Source organism: Vanessa atalanta, chromosome 3 (genome assembly GCF_905147765.1).
Source record: "Vanessa atalanta chromosome 3, ilVanAtal1.2, whole genome shotgun sequence".
NCBI classification, from domain to species: Eukaryota; Metazoa; Arthropoda; class Insecta; order Lepidoptera; family Nymphalidae; genus Vanessa; species Vanessa atalanta.
In genome coordinates, this window is record NC_061873.1 from 3522696 (window position 1) to 3539762 (window position 17067).

At 33.4% G+C, this 17067-nt stretch overlaps 2 protein-coding genes across 2 annotated transcripts; one reads left to right on the plus strand and one right to left on the minus strand.

Moving 5' to 3' along the window:
* The first annotated feature begins 5918 nt into the window (after positions 1 to 5918).
* On the plus strand, positions 5919 to 8732 carry LOC125077449. The gene is made up of 3 exons (XM_047689428.1): positions 5919 to 6006; positions 6190 to 7495; positions 7568 to 8732. Exons 1-3 carry the CDS (start codon positions 5922 to 5924, stop codon positions 7866 to 7868), a joined length of 1692 nt encoding a protein of 563 aa, XP_047545384.1. The 5' UTR covers positions 5919 to 5921; the 3' UTR covers positions 7869 to 8732.
* A 7-nt stretch (positions 8733 to 8739) lies between these two features.
* LOC125077450 (WD repeat and FYVE domain-containing protein 2) lies at positions 8740 to 16783 on the minus strand. Its single transcript, XM_047689429.1, has 9 exons — positions 16549 to 16783; positions 16126 to 16306; positions 14837 to 15003; positions 14498 to 14611; positions 13237 to 13362; positions 12353 to 12549; positions 11905 to 12046; positions 11637 to 11745; positions 8740 to 11541 (listed from the first exon to the last, which is right to left on the minus strand). Exons 1-9 carry the CDS (start codon positions 16707 to 16709, stop codon positions 11482 to 11484), a joined length of 1257 nt encoding a protein of 418 aa, XP_047545385.1. The 5' UTR covers positions 16710 to 16783; the 3' UTR covers positions 8740 to 11481.
* Between the last annotated feature and the right edge of the window lie 284 nt (positions 16784 to 17067).

Consider the following 17067-nt stretch of genomic DNA (forward strand, 5'->3'; position numbering starts at 1 on the left):
TCGTTTGTGAAATCAATGCGTATTTTCGTTTGCTACGTTTGCATTGTTTAGTAAAATAATCCATATAATAAAATATATAAAAAAAATTAAATTTATTTTTATATAACTAGTTTTCTGTGAATTAAAAAAACGATATTCCATTGCTATCCGGAGTCGTTTGTAACTCGCAGTTTTAAAATTAATATGAATTAAATTATATGAAACAAAATTTTTAATAATAGAATATTATTAATTACGACACAATTTAACTAGTTATCATTATTGTATACTTTTTATTTATGATTTCAATTTACACGGTGCTTGGCGGCGTTTCACCCGTGTTATACCATAGGCCCCCTTAGGCCGTAACGAGTAACCTTAAACTTCCACAAGGAATGCGCTAACATTTACGATTTTTTTTTCAAATCCTATTCTTCACATGGAACAAAAAATCTTCAAGCGTATTTTAGTTAATTAGGTCAACTAGTGTAGAAAAAATACATTTAATTCCCGATCGCAGCGCCTCCTACCGGTTCCAATCTAAGCCATGCAAGGATTCAAACACAAAACCATCATCAAAATCAGTGCAGCCGTTTAGGAGTAGTTCAGTGACGTACAGTTGATTTATATACATATAGATATAGATTAAAATAAATCAAGTATCTATGACATTACTAAAGAAAAATAAAATGGCCCCATGTTGGTTGGTGATATGTGAATTTTAAACGTCAACCCGGATCAGAGCTGTAACAGCAGATGCTTCGGAGCGCGGAACCGCGTAGCATCAATATTTATGAGTTAGGTATGCGCATAAAAACAAAACATCCGCGATATTTTGACTAACGTACCGTACCGTATTAAAATTTAACTCGCTACCTTAAAGTGTAGTTAAAGTTATGTTAACTGTCTCAAATAACAATTTCTGTTTTTTAATAATACATCACAATCAGAAATATTTTTGGCGTTTTGAAATTATATTTATTAATTGAAAATTTTATTTATATGATAAAGCAGCAGCCGCAGATAAAAAATAATTTGTATAACAAGAGCTTATCTTAAACTACATCGTTTTAGTAAAATTTTAACCGATAACGTAGTGTCGGGGTGTTGTTGTTAATATTATTCTTCATCGTGATGACAAAGTGTCTGCCAGATAAGGCCATATTACAAAAATCTAATTTATTCTGTATTTCAATGTAACACTTTGTTTACGACGTAAATCTTTAGTGTTGTATAACAACGGCCACGTGTAACTGTAACAATGTTTTCCTAAACTTTTTTCCTTAACAGCCAGTATTGTTTAAATAAACCTCCAAAAAGTATACATAATTATAACGTGTATGCCTATAACTCATTAATTAAAAACATTCCAATGAGCTCAAACACCTTTGCTCTAAGATGAAGTGGGTGTACCAAATCTAGCCAAACGATTACAGCAGATAACTATTGTCAGTAACTGCAAACCATAAGGGAAGAACTAACTGCTAAACAACAGTTGAGTTTGGTAAATTGTTCTAGGCCATTGCTACTTCACGACAACGCAATACCACACACTGCACAACAAACAACCACTAAGTTAGATGAGCTACAATTGGAATGTCTATCCACCGTACTATCCGTTGCAACCACTATTTAGAATATTTATTATACACCAAAAAATGTTTATAAAACGAAACAAGAGTTATGTTAGTATAATTGAAAAAAAGTTACGCGCAGGTACACTTAATGTCTCATTGCTAGCAAAATTTTCCAATATGTACAATTGTAGGTACATAATACGACCGGACTTCGTCACGTAGACGCAAAAACGATCATAAACCTGATTTCATTTATTTTTACATAAGGGTATAATTTAATTGTCACATGACAATGACACCAACATAAAATATTTAACTCGTAACTTTAAACATAGAATAAAAAAAATCGTTAATGTACATTAGTAAAATATATAAAGAATTACGGCCTCATTAAGACTCTGCAATGTCAACTGCAAGTTCAACAATGTCTGTAACATTGTTGAACTTGTCTATTAGATTCATACGACCCTGTTATGTGTACTGATAAAATAGTATAAAAAACTGGCTAAATCATATCTGATCTGATGGAATGTTAATTAGAACGGTACATGACATTTGTCACAGTAATACTTGACAGTGCAAAAACTTAATCATATTGTACGATGATTGAAGTGCACGTGTTACGTGAGTTTAACGACCTTGTGGCAACGCTGATAGTTGATCCGGTCCGCACATAAGCTGCATATATGCAATTCAATTAGAGACGTATGTTCATAAATAACTTGGCTATATTTACTAGTTCGCCGAGGCCATAATGAAATTATTAAGATTTCAATCGCTATTCAGATCAGATAACTGAACGACGTGATTGAAATTTGTTACCGGATATTGATATCCTTCAAATAATGTTAATTTATTGCGTTTTGGTTTATTAATTTTCATATTTTCATTTATTACAGTCACTATTCAGACTAACGAAACTTTGGTCTGAGACTTGTCAATGGTGTTTTATGCACATTGCTCTGTTCTAGGTACACGGTAATTAAACCACGTATTTACGAGAAAAAGTAAATAAGAATTGTATTTAATTTAAAGATTTTTTTAGTGACAGAAAAACTAAATCTTAATATCATCATATAAGTATTTTAATAGATTTGAATATTACAACATACTTAAATTAAATATATATTTTTATCATTATTATATGATCTCATAATCGAAACCAAAGGTTTTGTATGTTTACAATTATATTTGTCCTTTATCGGTATTTTTCGTAGCTCTACATTATTCAAATTATTTAGTATCTAAGCGCCGACGTAGTTTACCTAAACTTTTGTGAATTTCCCAACATTGGGATTTCCCGTGTATTTATTTTCGTTGGAAATAAACTTGATTAGTGATCGATTATGTAATTTCAATTCTACCATACTTATATCAACAGATATAATTGAAATCATACACATTAAATACCTACATGGAAATAACTAAAAACATATTTAAATGTTTTTGTAATTACAACTGTTACAAAGTTGTTTTTAACTAAACGGTGTATGTTATATATGGTTCTATTGGTACTTATGCACAATTATTAACTTAGACCTTATTATTAAAGAAAAAATAAATAAATAACATAATTTCTTAAATTACACAAATACAGAACAGGTTTAAATGACGTAGATATGATATATTTATAACAACTCAAATAAAATTTGCGGCTATTATTATTATTAATATTTGTAAACTTTTTACTGACAACAGTTCAAAATGTACTAAGCAGAGGTACGTTACAATCAACTAAATTTACACATATATAATACGAAATCAAGATAGTTTGGGATTGGATGGATGTGATTCAAGATTGCGATTGATCACATGCATAATGACATTAAATATTTTTTCTAATGTCACTAGAAAAATTTCTTTTTTTTTTTATTAGCGCCTTTTTTATCAGACGTAGTTAATAAATTAAGCCTAATCTTTATTTCTATAATAATATTATAAATGACAAATTAACTCTGTTACGATTTCACGATTAAACCACTGAAACGATTTTGATGAGGCCCTCAATGGAATTTTCAATGGGATAATGGATATCTGGGGATGAAGAGTTGAATGTAATTTGTTCAATATTAAGGTTGAAAATGTATAAATAAGTATGTATACTATTGAATAACGTTACATACTAAGGGGTAGTAAAACGGAATGGAATATAGTAAAGGTTCCCTGATACAGTGATATCAAGATTTTCTAAAATTCTCAAATTATTTAAATAGCTCATTATTGCTTAAATAGCTTTAAATAATAAACCTTAATTTATTAACTTGAATGTTGGGCGCGGGCGCCGTCGTTGTAAAGTAAGATCATAGTCCCACACGCTGGCCTGCTGCTGTTTGAAGGCAAGACAACTGCAGAAAGTGCATCGATCGATTATTATTTACGTTGCGTCCAACAGTCTGCAGATTATACTTACTTTGCATCATATAAATTATATCTATAATGCATATTTAATATTATTATTAGAAAATAGACTACATTTTAAAACAGCTCTCTTACAATGAATTTGCTGAATTTCACGCGTCCTCCGGTTTCACATAGTGATAAAGGTCATGTTGATGTTATATCCTGGGGCAAAGGTATATTATATCGCAGAACTCTAATCTAATCTTAGAACAAAAAAAGAACGCACTGGTACGTACGTTATAATTCCATTCCATCAAAATTAGACTATATGCGTAGATGTGGCGTAGAGGCACACATATGCCTACAATTTTCAAATACAAATAAAAATTTGAAAAAACAAAAAGGGCTTTACTCGTAACGTTCATTGAATCGAAAAAAAAAACTGAAGTTATTGACAAATCTCAAAATTAGACGAAAAAAAAAATAGATACTTATATGAAAATAGACAAATACATATGTATGTCTTTTTCATATTTCATAATTATAATACAAGAAATTTCATTTATTAATTAAGTTAACCATATATTCATAAAAAAATAACAAGCTTTATAAAAAAAAAAAAATTTTGCATCTATTCAAAAATTTAAAGCTCATATAAAAGAAACATTGGTAACTAAGGCATATTATTGCTCAATACAAGATTATATATATATACATACATATATATATATATATATATATATGAAATAGCGTGACTTAGGGTTTGTTGATTTCTAGGCGGTATATATAAAAAAATAATTGTACTCTACTACACATACTATTATGAAATGAATACACATATTGACGAAATGGTGGTAGAGTATCATCTATTTTCCGAACCGGTAGTAGCTTTACATTAACTCTACACTGTGCCATGAAGTTTCAAAGGTATTTTTATAATCCTACTTGAAAAAAAGAATATTTTCATTTTGATTTTTTAAAGTCAAAATTGTTTTATAATCAAACTATTTTATGATTAATTTCTTGAAAGAGACTCATACCTTCAGTAAGTAATATAATTAAGATTGAACTATAAATTATAAAAATATTCATTTAAAGATTAAATTAAATTTTAAAGAATACGACATTGAATTACCTAAATATTGTTAGACATGTTTCAAATTTCAAATATGATATCGCTGATAAAGTTGATTGATATATTATTAAATAATTGAACAACATTGTTTATAGACATTTATTTCTGTTGTAGCCCAATTAACAATGAGGTAACATATTCCATAGATTGTGATCAGAAATAACGATCGTCCGATTAGAATTGATCACGCCTATTGACCGCCACCCGCAGAGGATGCCTGTGGCGTTTCGCACTGAGATAGCATTCCTCACATTCTTACGTGTCATCGAATTTTAAGCGCCTCTTCGATAGTTCGGTATTTCGATCTCGAAGGCTGTAGGAAATTCTTATCTAAAACATTATTATAATATTATAATAATATGTATGTATTTATTATATAGATATTACTCGTCTCTTTATAAAATGTAGATAAAGACGACTCACCGCTAATCATTTAGAATTTCTAAGAGAAGCGGCCTTAATACCAAGTATTCATTTATTTACGTCTCGTGATCTTTTTTTAAAAGTTTCCCACGGATGCGATCATAAAATGATAACCGAGTAATTGATCAAATAAAAAAATAATGGTCAGTTAGACTGACTTTAATAAGCAATTCTAAACAGTACGAGCGATGTTTGAAATTAAAAAAAGGTACACCTAGATTAAAAAGAAATTAGAATTTTCCAATCATTTTACCTAATTGGGAGGCAAAGGTCACGGTCGTAGATCTACGACCACGTATGTTTTCACTCGAACGGTCTGTGCTACAAAACAAGGCGTGTCTAGATTCCTAACTCGAAGGCTGCATCCGGGCCACCGCAGGGATCAAGTTACGACAGGGGCGTGCGAATGTCAAGGAACCCTATCCGCTCTGCGTCACGCTCGCGGGCCGCGCTCAGTCGCAGCCGATATGTCTGCGTGCGCGCTCGCCCGCATTCAAAGCCTTGCGCTCGCGGCTAACTTGCTCACCGCCGCAGCTGCCGCGATACTCTCAAGTAAGTTTTATTCTTCTACTTGACGACTTACCTTTTTACTAATAATTTAAAGGATTTTTGCACATAAAAATTACAGAAAAAAATATGTCAATTCCGAGATTGAATTTTAATTAATGTTAGTTATTTATACACTGTAAAAATACATTTATAATATACTTTTTATATATATACGATATTTTGCAGGTGGAAACGATATTGTTTGCTCTAAAGACGGACTCTACGTGGACTATGACACCGACTGCCGTGAATATTTTCGTTGCGCGGCAGGCACGGTGCGAGGACGCTACGTCTGCGCTCCGGGACGCATATTTAGTGAAGCGGCTGGAGCGTGTGTTCCGCGTCGCAGCCAACACTGCACACGCCTTGTGTGCACTTCGGAAGACACGCTCGCCTACGCTACGCCGGGTACCGCATGTCGCCACTATTATCGATGTGTTAATGGCACGGCCATCGATCACGCTTGCCCTTCCGGTTCATGGTTTGATCTAGTGACACAAGCCTGCTCTCGAGGGGCCGGTACCTGCTACGAGCCTCTGTGCGCAGGTCTCCCCGATGGAAACTACCCGGACTCGTCGCACGAATGCCGCCGGACGTTGCATTGTCGCGGTGCAGAATTACGCGCTGCAGTGTCTTGTGCTGGTGCATGCGTCAGCACATGTCCGCCTCCACGTGCCGCTGCTGTACCGCTACCAGCTGGCGATGCCGATTTTTGCTCAGACGAGGCTTGTTCTTCATTGTGTCAAAAAGCAACGGATGGTGCTTACGCGGATCGATCGACTGGATGTCGCGAGTATTTTGTGTGCGAATCTCACCGTGTTATCCGTCGAGGTGTATGTGAAGCCGGCTTGTTGTTCTCGGGAAGCGGTTGTGAGCCAGCGACGGAGACTCACTGCCCACCACCAGGACGCAGTCCCTGCTTCAACCGACAAGACGGTATATATAGAGATTGGAGAGATTGTTCATCTTGGTACGAATGCAAACGCGAGAGAGTCACCTTTCGACGTTCATGTGAATCCGGTTTCGTATTCGACGGCGTTGGATGTGTTCCCAAAAAAGCATTTTACTGTGAAAACCCCAAAAGATCAAAAGCTTGCGAGGGTATGCCCAGTGGAACCTATCAGGACCTAGATTCCAACTGTACCCGATATTTTCACTGTGAGGGTCCCATGCAAACGGCTTTGGCATGTCCACCCGGACACGTGTATGATGGTGCAAGGTGTTCTCTAGCGTCGCAGTACCTATGTCCGAGTCTAGAACGTGATTCGTGTTACGGGCGGGCAGATGGTCGTTATCGAGCTGCCGATGCGGGATGCCGAGGATTTTATACTTGTGTTAACGGCGAGAAAGCGGTGTACGCGTGCCCTGGGGGACGAGTTTTCGACGGTGAATCGTGTGTTCCGAAACATTCGTCTGTATGTCCGAACGAAGATTACTCGTGTTCTAGCCTCGCAGATGGTTATCATGCAGAGCTGGAGTCTAATTGTCATAGGTATTTTAATCAACATAGTTATTTATTGATGTTTTTTGCTAAGACAAAAACTAAAATTTAACATTTTTACAGATACTTTTACTGCGAGGGTGGTGATCGACTTGCGACGTTATCTTGTCTCGGTGGGAAGATATTCGACGGACGTTCCTGCGTCGAGTCTGTGCATCATATATGTGGCGCACCGCGGAAGAGTACTTTAGAAAACGGTGGCAAATATTGTGATCGTGATGGTTTCTATGTGCAACAGGGAACAGAATGTAAAAAATACTATTTCTGTGTTTCCGGTCTGAGAACTTATTTAACGTGTCCAATGGGGCACGTGTTTAGTGGTCAAGTGTGTGTGCCCAAAGAACAATACACCTGTCCCGGTTGAATGTTAGCCAATGGTGAGCTGACACAAGGCTGAAGCCGGCGACGACGGCAGGAATTAATAAGGAGACTCTGGAGAGATAACGACGTACCTGAATAAAGGCTGAACGGTGACCAAGTCATTGACACCCGTTTATTTAATATTTATTTTAGTTAAGTGGCGATCTGTTCACTGCCTTACATAAACACATGCACTGACCTACCTCAGACTCAGAGACGTTAAAATAATAGACGTTATTTATTCATCATTTTATTGGCATAAAAACTTTAAGCGATCTATGTATGTAGATATATCATATACCTAATAATTACACGGTGACTTTTATCTTACAGTGTTACTTTACAAACACAAATAAGCTCAGTGAATAAAAAAATATTTATCTTTTAATAACATAAATGTAATTTATTTTAAATATATCTTTTATCCAAACCTTATATAACAGAAAACGTAATATGTAGCGTACCTACGGATATATTACAATGCTTATATAAATATAAGTATAGCACGATAATGTAATTTCAGTATAAACGACCAAACTACGAGTAAAACTAGTCCAACTAATATTGTTTTATCATGAATCACTTTAGACATTAAAAAATACGTTTGGCAACAAAGTACGAAGCGTTCGATGTTATACAATGATTATATTACGACTCCAATAAACGCTATTATGATAAAACGTGTTTTGTTTGACAGAATAGTGCCCTTAAAAAACCCGAGTGCACACTGGATATTGCATCATACACATAACTTTCTAATAACAATTTTACAATAAAGACCATGACGCAAATATGACGGATGTGAAGTGTGAACCCAGCTTAACTTAAATAAAAACGGTCGCACGGACAAGCTTCCGCGTGTGGTTCGCAAATATAAATCGATTAATAATATATATATATTTTTTATACAAATTTAATTAATCATTGGCTCCGCTCCGGAAATTGTTTTCAATTACATATAAACGTAGTAAGTAAACGTTTCAAATATTACTATTATTAATTTAATAACACGTTACACACAAACTTGTGAATGCCGCGCATTGTTGATTTTTTTATTAAAATATACAACACGTTTAGTTGATGTTGTATGCTGGTTGGTTCTTTGTAATTTATAGTCTGTTAAAACTAAGACCAACAATTTAAGGGAAAACTATAGTACCTACTTTTTTTAACTCGAACCAAAATTATTTAATTAAAAAAAAATAATAGAAGTTCAATACTTTAAGTGATCAATTAAAAAAAATGTAACGAGACGAAATATATAATCGAGAACACTCACACAATTCTATGGTAAAATCCTGAATAAAAAATTGATACTCATTCGAAACTATTACTAAATCGGGACTCATTTAATATAAATATCGTAGACATAATTGTTTCCGACAAACACTACTTTGATACTTTCGGGAATTTTCTCGAAGAAATGCAGCATTCGAAATGTAACCACAGATTTTCTTAAATTCCTCGAGTTCGAATTTTAAATATTTAATTAAAAAGTTGAGATATTCTATTATTTAAATTGAAAACGAAATCTGTGGGTACATTTAAAATGCATTTTGGTACTTTGGTTATACATAATAATATACACACAAGGTGTAATACAATTTAAAAAAATAATGAAAATCCAAAAGTGATCCTAATTATGTGAATTAAATAAAAAAAAATCAAGGCTGTAAAGACATTTTAAGTGTTATATAACATATAATACTTTAAACCTTAGTTACACAAATTCTATTAATAAAGAAATATTAAAAATTTTACAATTACAATAACATTGTCGCTCATTTTTTTAATGAAATAATATAAATTTATAATCGCCCAATAATAAGCATTAGGGCTTTCCGCAGCCGAGTTTATAAAATTTTAAAAATATTATATTTTTTGCATTGTTTAATAATATATAAGAAAATAATCTATTACATACTTACATCAATAAATAATTCTAGTAAGAGACCATATTTTATTTGGTCTAAAAACGTGTCCGAGACACAGATTAAACTGATTCAATGAACACATTTATAATTGTAACGTATGTTTTTTTCATTCAATTTTTTTATCTGTATCGATATTATTATTATTAATAATACAATGGCTAATAAAATGTCTTTTATTCAATATTTCTAACCCAATGTTTTATTATTTACAGGGTGTTTTTAACTTTAAAATATATAAATCATAATAAATTACCAAATAATCTTTCGAAGATTGACTAATTCTTAAAATTAACTCTTAAGAACACCCTGTATTTGTAACTTTTAACAACCACGTCGAAATTTATTTTTCGTACATCTAAACAAAATGTCGAAGGCAATTTAAATTTATTAATGTTTTATTTATTTACTGTATAACCTAATCTAATAAGTTACATACACGCCTAGTATCCAAGATCTCATTATAAATTATTATTCTGAAAGATTCAGTCTTACATTTAAATAGCTGGAGAAACTAAATTTCACTGAAAACATTCGTTGGACCATTAACATTATATTCTACTAATGTAAATAGTAATAAATATATGAAAACATCAATTGTTCGTAGATTATACATTTTTTTTCAAGCGAAACTCTTCGTTTACTAATTTGCTGAAATGTCATTCAACTACCCAAATTATTTTGGCATATAGCAGCTCTTTCACATAAAATTATATATATCGACAGATCTGAATATATAATATCGAAATGATTAATAAAATACTCTACTAATAAATGAGATGTTTTTTTTCTATTAACTAGAACAAAAGATTTGCTACGGAGGTTTTATTATATAGACAGTTGGAATGACTATTTAGTCTATTTACTAGCGACCCACCCCGGTTTTTACTTCTTTATAATATCAGTATAATTTATATTCAGTCAGTGACATACCGCGTTAGCTAAATAAAGAAAAAAATAATTCAAAATAGCATTTTCCAGTTGAATATCTAGAATGTTCCAGTTTCCAATTCGACTTTACTAGCGTACGATATTTTCTAATAAGAAACTCCCGGTAAAGAATTGATTAAATTTATCACTATTTATTTACAACCACAATCAAGATTTTTAATTCACTGCTACGTGGTTTATTTTGATTTTTAATATTTTAAATAGCCCATAAAATAGACATGTATTGAATTCAGTAAGGTCAGTCACAGACAAAAAATTACAATAAATTCTATGCAGCTCGTGTTATTAAAAATATTAAATATTATATAGTAATTAAAGTATCCATACAAATATGTTAAATTGAATTATTTAAATTTCTTTAATCTTTTCTCTTTCTTTTCATAAAAAATATAGATAAAATGCAGGCAATTAATTCGCTCCTATACCTCAATTCAATTTCTATTTCTTCGATCGGCTTCAGATCTGTCATAAATATATTTATGAAATTATACTAATTTCGAATGAATAAATTTATAGATCAATAAGAACGTTTTTACAATACATATTAATACAGATAAAACATCTTTTAACTTAGAAATAAATTAATAATCTGGATATATTTACTCCAATTTTTTTTTCGATTCTGTATATTTCGAATCTACACGGTTTATCATTTTATCGTTAGACACTTGCTACAACGTGGTGTAGTTGAACGAATCTCGAACTCGCTGGACGTCGCACGAAGTTCGTTTACGACTACTGGTCGCTGGTACCCGGTTTCGGCGCAGGCGCAAGCAGCACACTGATATCCCATACCTTAACAAAATATTAAAGTAAAATTAATCATATCATAAGTTGCAAACGCTCATTTGCACTGCTGCCGTTTAAAGAAAAGGTAATACAATAGTCACCTTGATAACGCGATCCTTGCCCGCCGTGCACATGCGGCCCGTGGCCTCGTCCACGAACAGCGACGCCACGGCGTGCTTCATGTCGTGGAACGACGCCAGCGACTCGCGACTGCAACGCGGACATACGATTGAGACGAGCGGTTACTGGCACTACTTGTCAACGGGAACTAAGTATCGTGGGGAATTCACGTGGGCATGAAACGTGGAGCGGTAGGTGTTTGAGCGTGCGTGTGCGTGTGCGTCTGTGGGTGTGTGCGTGTGTACTCACGGCTCATGGCGCAGCGTGTCGTAGCAGGCGGCGCAGACGCGCTGCGGGAACTCGAAGCCCATGACGGGCAGCGGCAGGCGGTGCGGGGAGCACGCGCCGCACACCGCCGCGCCGCACCAGCGGCAGTGGTGCTGGCGGAGACCTGCCACACCGATAGTAGTCATTCATATCGATATATAATCATCTGTGATCGTAGTGCTATCTCTATCGATAAATAAATAATCCTAACTGTATAAATAATACTAGTTCAGAACTCCCCGATTCATGAATGACTATTTTGTATTAAAGTAATATATGTGTAACTGTTTGGGTCCGTTTCTCTGTGGCAGAGGCCCAGAAATCAGACTCGATTTGCTTGTAGGCACTACTGAGTCAAATTATCAATAACTCAAATCGCGCTCGACCCAAAAAGAAACCGGGAAGATGAGCAATATGATGGAATACCGACCGAGCTGCTTCTTCTCCATCATGGCGCGCACGTTCCAGATGAAGGGCGCGCGGCACAGCTGGCACAGGTCGGCCTCGCGCCACGCCGGCGTCTCGCGCCGCGCCACGCCCATCTCCCACACGCCCAGCGCGCCGTCCTCGCCGCACGACACCAGGCGCGTGCAGCCGCCCACGTACCACAGCCCCGTCACCTTGTTGCTGTACGCGGATCACTAGCAATTCTACATCATGGCTTTCAAGTTCGAGTATGTAAAATCAAGTTTGAAGGGTGAGTGAGCCAGTGTAACTACGGGCACAAGGGACTTAACAACTTAGTTCCCAGGGTTCGTGGCGCATTGGCGCTGTGAGGAATCGTTAATATTTCTTACAGCGCCGTTGTCTAGGGACGGTTGTGAACACTGCCTTATGATCAGGTAGCCCATTGCTTGTCCGATTACGTATATCATAAAAAGGAAAGTTTTTAGTAAAAGTTGAAAATACTGCATTTGAAATCATATATTTATTTCGCAAATATGATTTAAAGGATGATATGAATCTATTTCCACTACAAGTATTTTCAAATGTGGTGATTTCTCGTGGTCTCCGCGCCTAACTAGCAAGTACCGATATACTAGGAAACCCAATATTTCTGATTAAATGTTGTCCTCGACTCAATACGATTGATGTTTACTGACGACATTTTATAATTTTTATAAGTATATATAATTTTATACTGTTACTTTGGTCCATAACCAAGATAATATACAATGTCTATATAAAAAAAAACAGTGGTCTATTGAGATTGATAACTAGCATAGTAAATCATGATAATTTAACATTTAATGAATATTTTTTATATAAAACGCCTACTAAAGTGGTTTTCGCGTGATAATTCAAAAAGCTTACCTATGACCTTGAAGTTCATATGCTGTCCCTTTCTGGCCGCCAATATCCCAAACAATAATTGTTTGATCAAAGGAACCACTAAACAGTAACTGCGGTATAGGAGCCCAGTTCAAAACCCGCACAGAACTAGAAAGACAAAATTAACAGTAAGACACGTCTAATTTGAACTTTATTATAATTTTAAAATATATTTAGTTCACAATCATCATTCTAGTCAGCAATTTATAGTCACTTTAAGTGATTCTAATGCCAAACATATACTTATTATTGTTATGTTTTCTTGAAGGTTGAGTGAGTCAGTGTAACTACAGGAACAAGGGACATAACATCTTACGTTTCCCAGGTTGCAGTCACATTGGTGATGTGAGAAATAGTTATTATTGCCCACAGTACCATCTAGGGGCAGTGGTGACCATTTACGACATTTAATATGTAGACTTTAAAGAATTTCATAAAATGAAGTAAGTATAGACAAGAAAATGACTAATATCAGCTTAATGTTTTTTCTTTGCAGTTTAAGCGTACAAAAGATAAGTAGTATCAAGATAATAATATATTATGTCAATGTAATAATTTATTAATCACATAGTTGTAAAACATACATATATAATCAATGGCACGACATATATATTTCAGTTGAATCATATGGTTTTGAAATTCCAATTGTATTGCCAAATGAAATTATATTGTACCTGTACTATTTTAAAGACTAGTGCTTTTATAAGCCAGACCCAAAAGTCGGTTTTGTACAGATCATTCCAATACTAAATTATTAAAAATATGACCTCACCTTATCAGCACCTGATCTCTTCCCTTTAATGTTAGAATGTCATCCCATCGGATTATGAGGATGAGGGTTTTTTCATACAAAATATTGCATGCGGTTGCGTAGTCTCATAAACATTTCAGTCTCAAAGCTGTCTAAAGAGCTCTTCTTGCTAACGAGGTTTGGAACATATTCTATTACAAAGCTCTACTGTGGGTTGGTAATCATATGTATCATTAAAAACCTATTGATAATATTTTTTTTTTTAAATAATATTAATTGTAATTGTACATATATTTCTAACAACATTTGAAAAAGAAGTGTGATAATCCTTTAAGATTCAACACTAACTTTTTCTGAAAAGTAGTAAACATGCATATAAACAAAGACAACTCAGGGCTATTGGACTAAATTTGATTCCTCATTCCACTTAAGATAGCCTATTTTAAACTGTAACATCATCTGAATTATAGCTTAAATTAGCTTTTTACTTACCCAGTGTGTCCTTTTAATGTCGTGACTAGGGTTGCACCATTATTATCTAATTTTAACATTGTTATCTGCCCGCTGTAATCTCCGATAAATGCATATTTTGATTGAGAATCAAATCTGTTAGAGAATATTCAGGAAGCATTATTGCATAATTGTAAACATTGTATGTTTATTTATTGTTATGGAATAAAAAAATTAATGTACAAAACAAAAATGTAATATACTAAAGAAAACTCATTTCTATGACTTCATGTGCAATAAATATAGTTGAAGCCATAACCATAGATAATAATAGATCTATTAAAGATTTAAAAATCAATATTAATAAAAACAAAAGGATACTGTAAGGCAGTGCACCACGCCTCAAAGGAGTAACCACCAATCCTGCGACCAGTCTCACTGCAGTGGTAGGAAAATAGTTTATCTCGACTCACTGAGAGAACCCACTCACAGCTCAGAGAAAACACCACAGCAGTGACGCGTGCGGTGTGTGCTAGGTATTCTCGCGTCTAAAAAAACAAGTATAGTTAATTAATATAAAGTATCTCATAAAATAAAACTGAAATAAATTGAAAGTATGAAACAAATTGCGGTTAGAAGTGACTAAAATAAAAGTTCATAGTATGTAAGCTATAATGACAAATAATAGCATACAAATCCTTCCATCCTTCTCATTCTTATAGTTATACCCCTTTTCTTCATCTAAGCCAAGAGGTGAGTCCTGAATTTGGAAATTTTCTAGTTAGATGGGTAGTGGTCCAGTAAACTGCGGTAATCAGTGATACAGAGGTGTTTTTCTATGACACTTTGTTTACCATTGAACATAATTAATTGATGGATTCTAATGAAATTAATCTTGGTGACAGGTTGTTTGGTATTTAACAAATGGAATACCTTATACTAACTCTTTTTGTCTTATAAGTTTAGCATATGTTTGAAGAAGCACTTGATGACTGACAATTATATTATATAACATTAAATCATACTTTTTTTAATTGTCATTTCTTATAAAAATAATTTAATCATAACTAAGTATAATGCTTAGTTATGATTAAATAGTATATTTAGAGGAGTTCATATTACTTATTTCTAATCATTATGAACAGGAAGTGTTAAACATTACCATATTTCAAATAATCTTCTATTAATAAAATGATTACACAATATATTTCAAATAATAAATTATTTTGATGAATAGTTTAAGCTACTGGTGGTACTAATGGTTAATTTAAGTCTGCTATTAAGTAATTATTTGTAACTGTTAGTATATTTGCATTTATATATCTAATTGACTTTACCCATTAAATTATTTTATAATTTCTTGAACTTAGATAGACATGTAATAGAATTATATTACTTATATGCTATAATGAACTTACACTTGACCATAGAAGATTGCTATCTCTTTGTAATTTAAAACTAACGGAAATAAAATTTAAAGCTTTAATGGAAATATTATTCTTTCTTATTTAATTTGTAGTTTTCTGGTCAATAAAATTTAGAAAATTTGAAGGAAGGTACAATTAAGTTTGTTATATGTGTAACACAATATTGTCTTAAATGAATTAAAAGGATTTTATGAATAAAAATATTTCATGCAACTATAAATCATCAGAATAAAATTAACTTACAGGATTTATCCTATTGCAATCAGTAGCCAGTGTAAACTCAGAAATAGTTCCATTTTCTTGACCAATAAATAGCTGGCGGGTTTCGGGTGTGTAGAACATTGATGTACAGCCTGATGGCATGTACTGACAGATACTAGGCCAATACTGTCCTGAATCCCTCTTTAACCATACTCGAACTGTCCTTTAAAAAGTTAAAGTTAAAAAGTTATTATTTTTAATAAATCAATGCTAACACATTTATATAAATTAACATATTAAAATAATAAATTATTTTGCACATAATTTTGGAACTGCAAAACTGGATGTGGGTATGTCAACCCACTTGCAAGTGAAACTCTGGGATTATAATTAAAAAAAAAAACTAAGTACAATCTAAAGCTTTAGTACGTGTTAGAGACAAAATATTTAGCTGATAATGCTTACTTATCATCGCAAACACTAATAACTCCGTCCTCGCCAGGAATCACAACTGCAGCGTTGACGTCGTCAGTACAACCTTCCAATTTGCTTAGAAGAGCTGGTTTTTTGGTGGTTGAAAATCTGTCATTGGGTGTCCTAGGCGCAGGTTTTATTTCAGCAGCCATATTTTGGATTTTAAATGGCAAATAAACACTTATTCGTCACTGCTTACTAAAACGAAAACGAAAACGTCATAATAATTTTGACATTCCGGTTTGTAACCCATTTTAGTGTTGTACATTGAAGAATTCATCAATCAATACAAAAATATATTTTTAAATTACTAAATAAAATGTTTCAATAATCTTATGTACGGTAATAAAATTTAATACATTACCGTATCAGTTAGATATAGCTCATACTTGAGCTATTCTTTCTACATTTTCTTCAACCTCTATAGTTATTGTAACCATAAATATATTATACGAGTGGAATTTTAACTAAAATTATTATGTGACTTTTTAAGGACATATGCGTATGCAT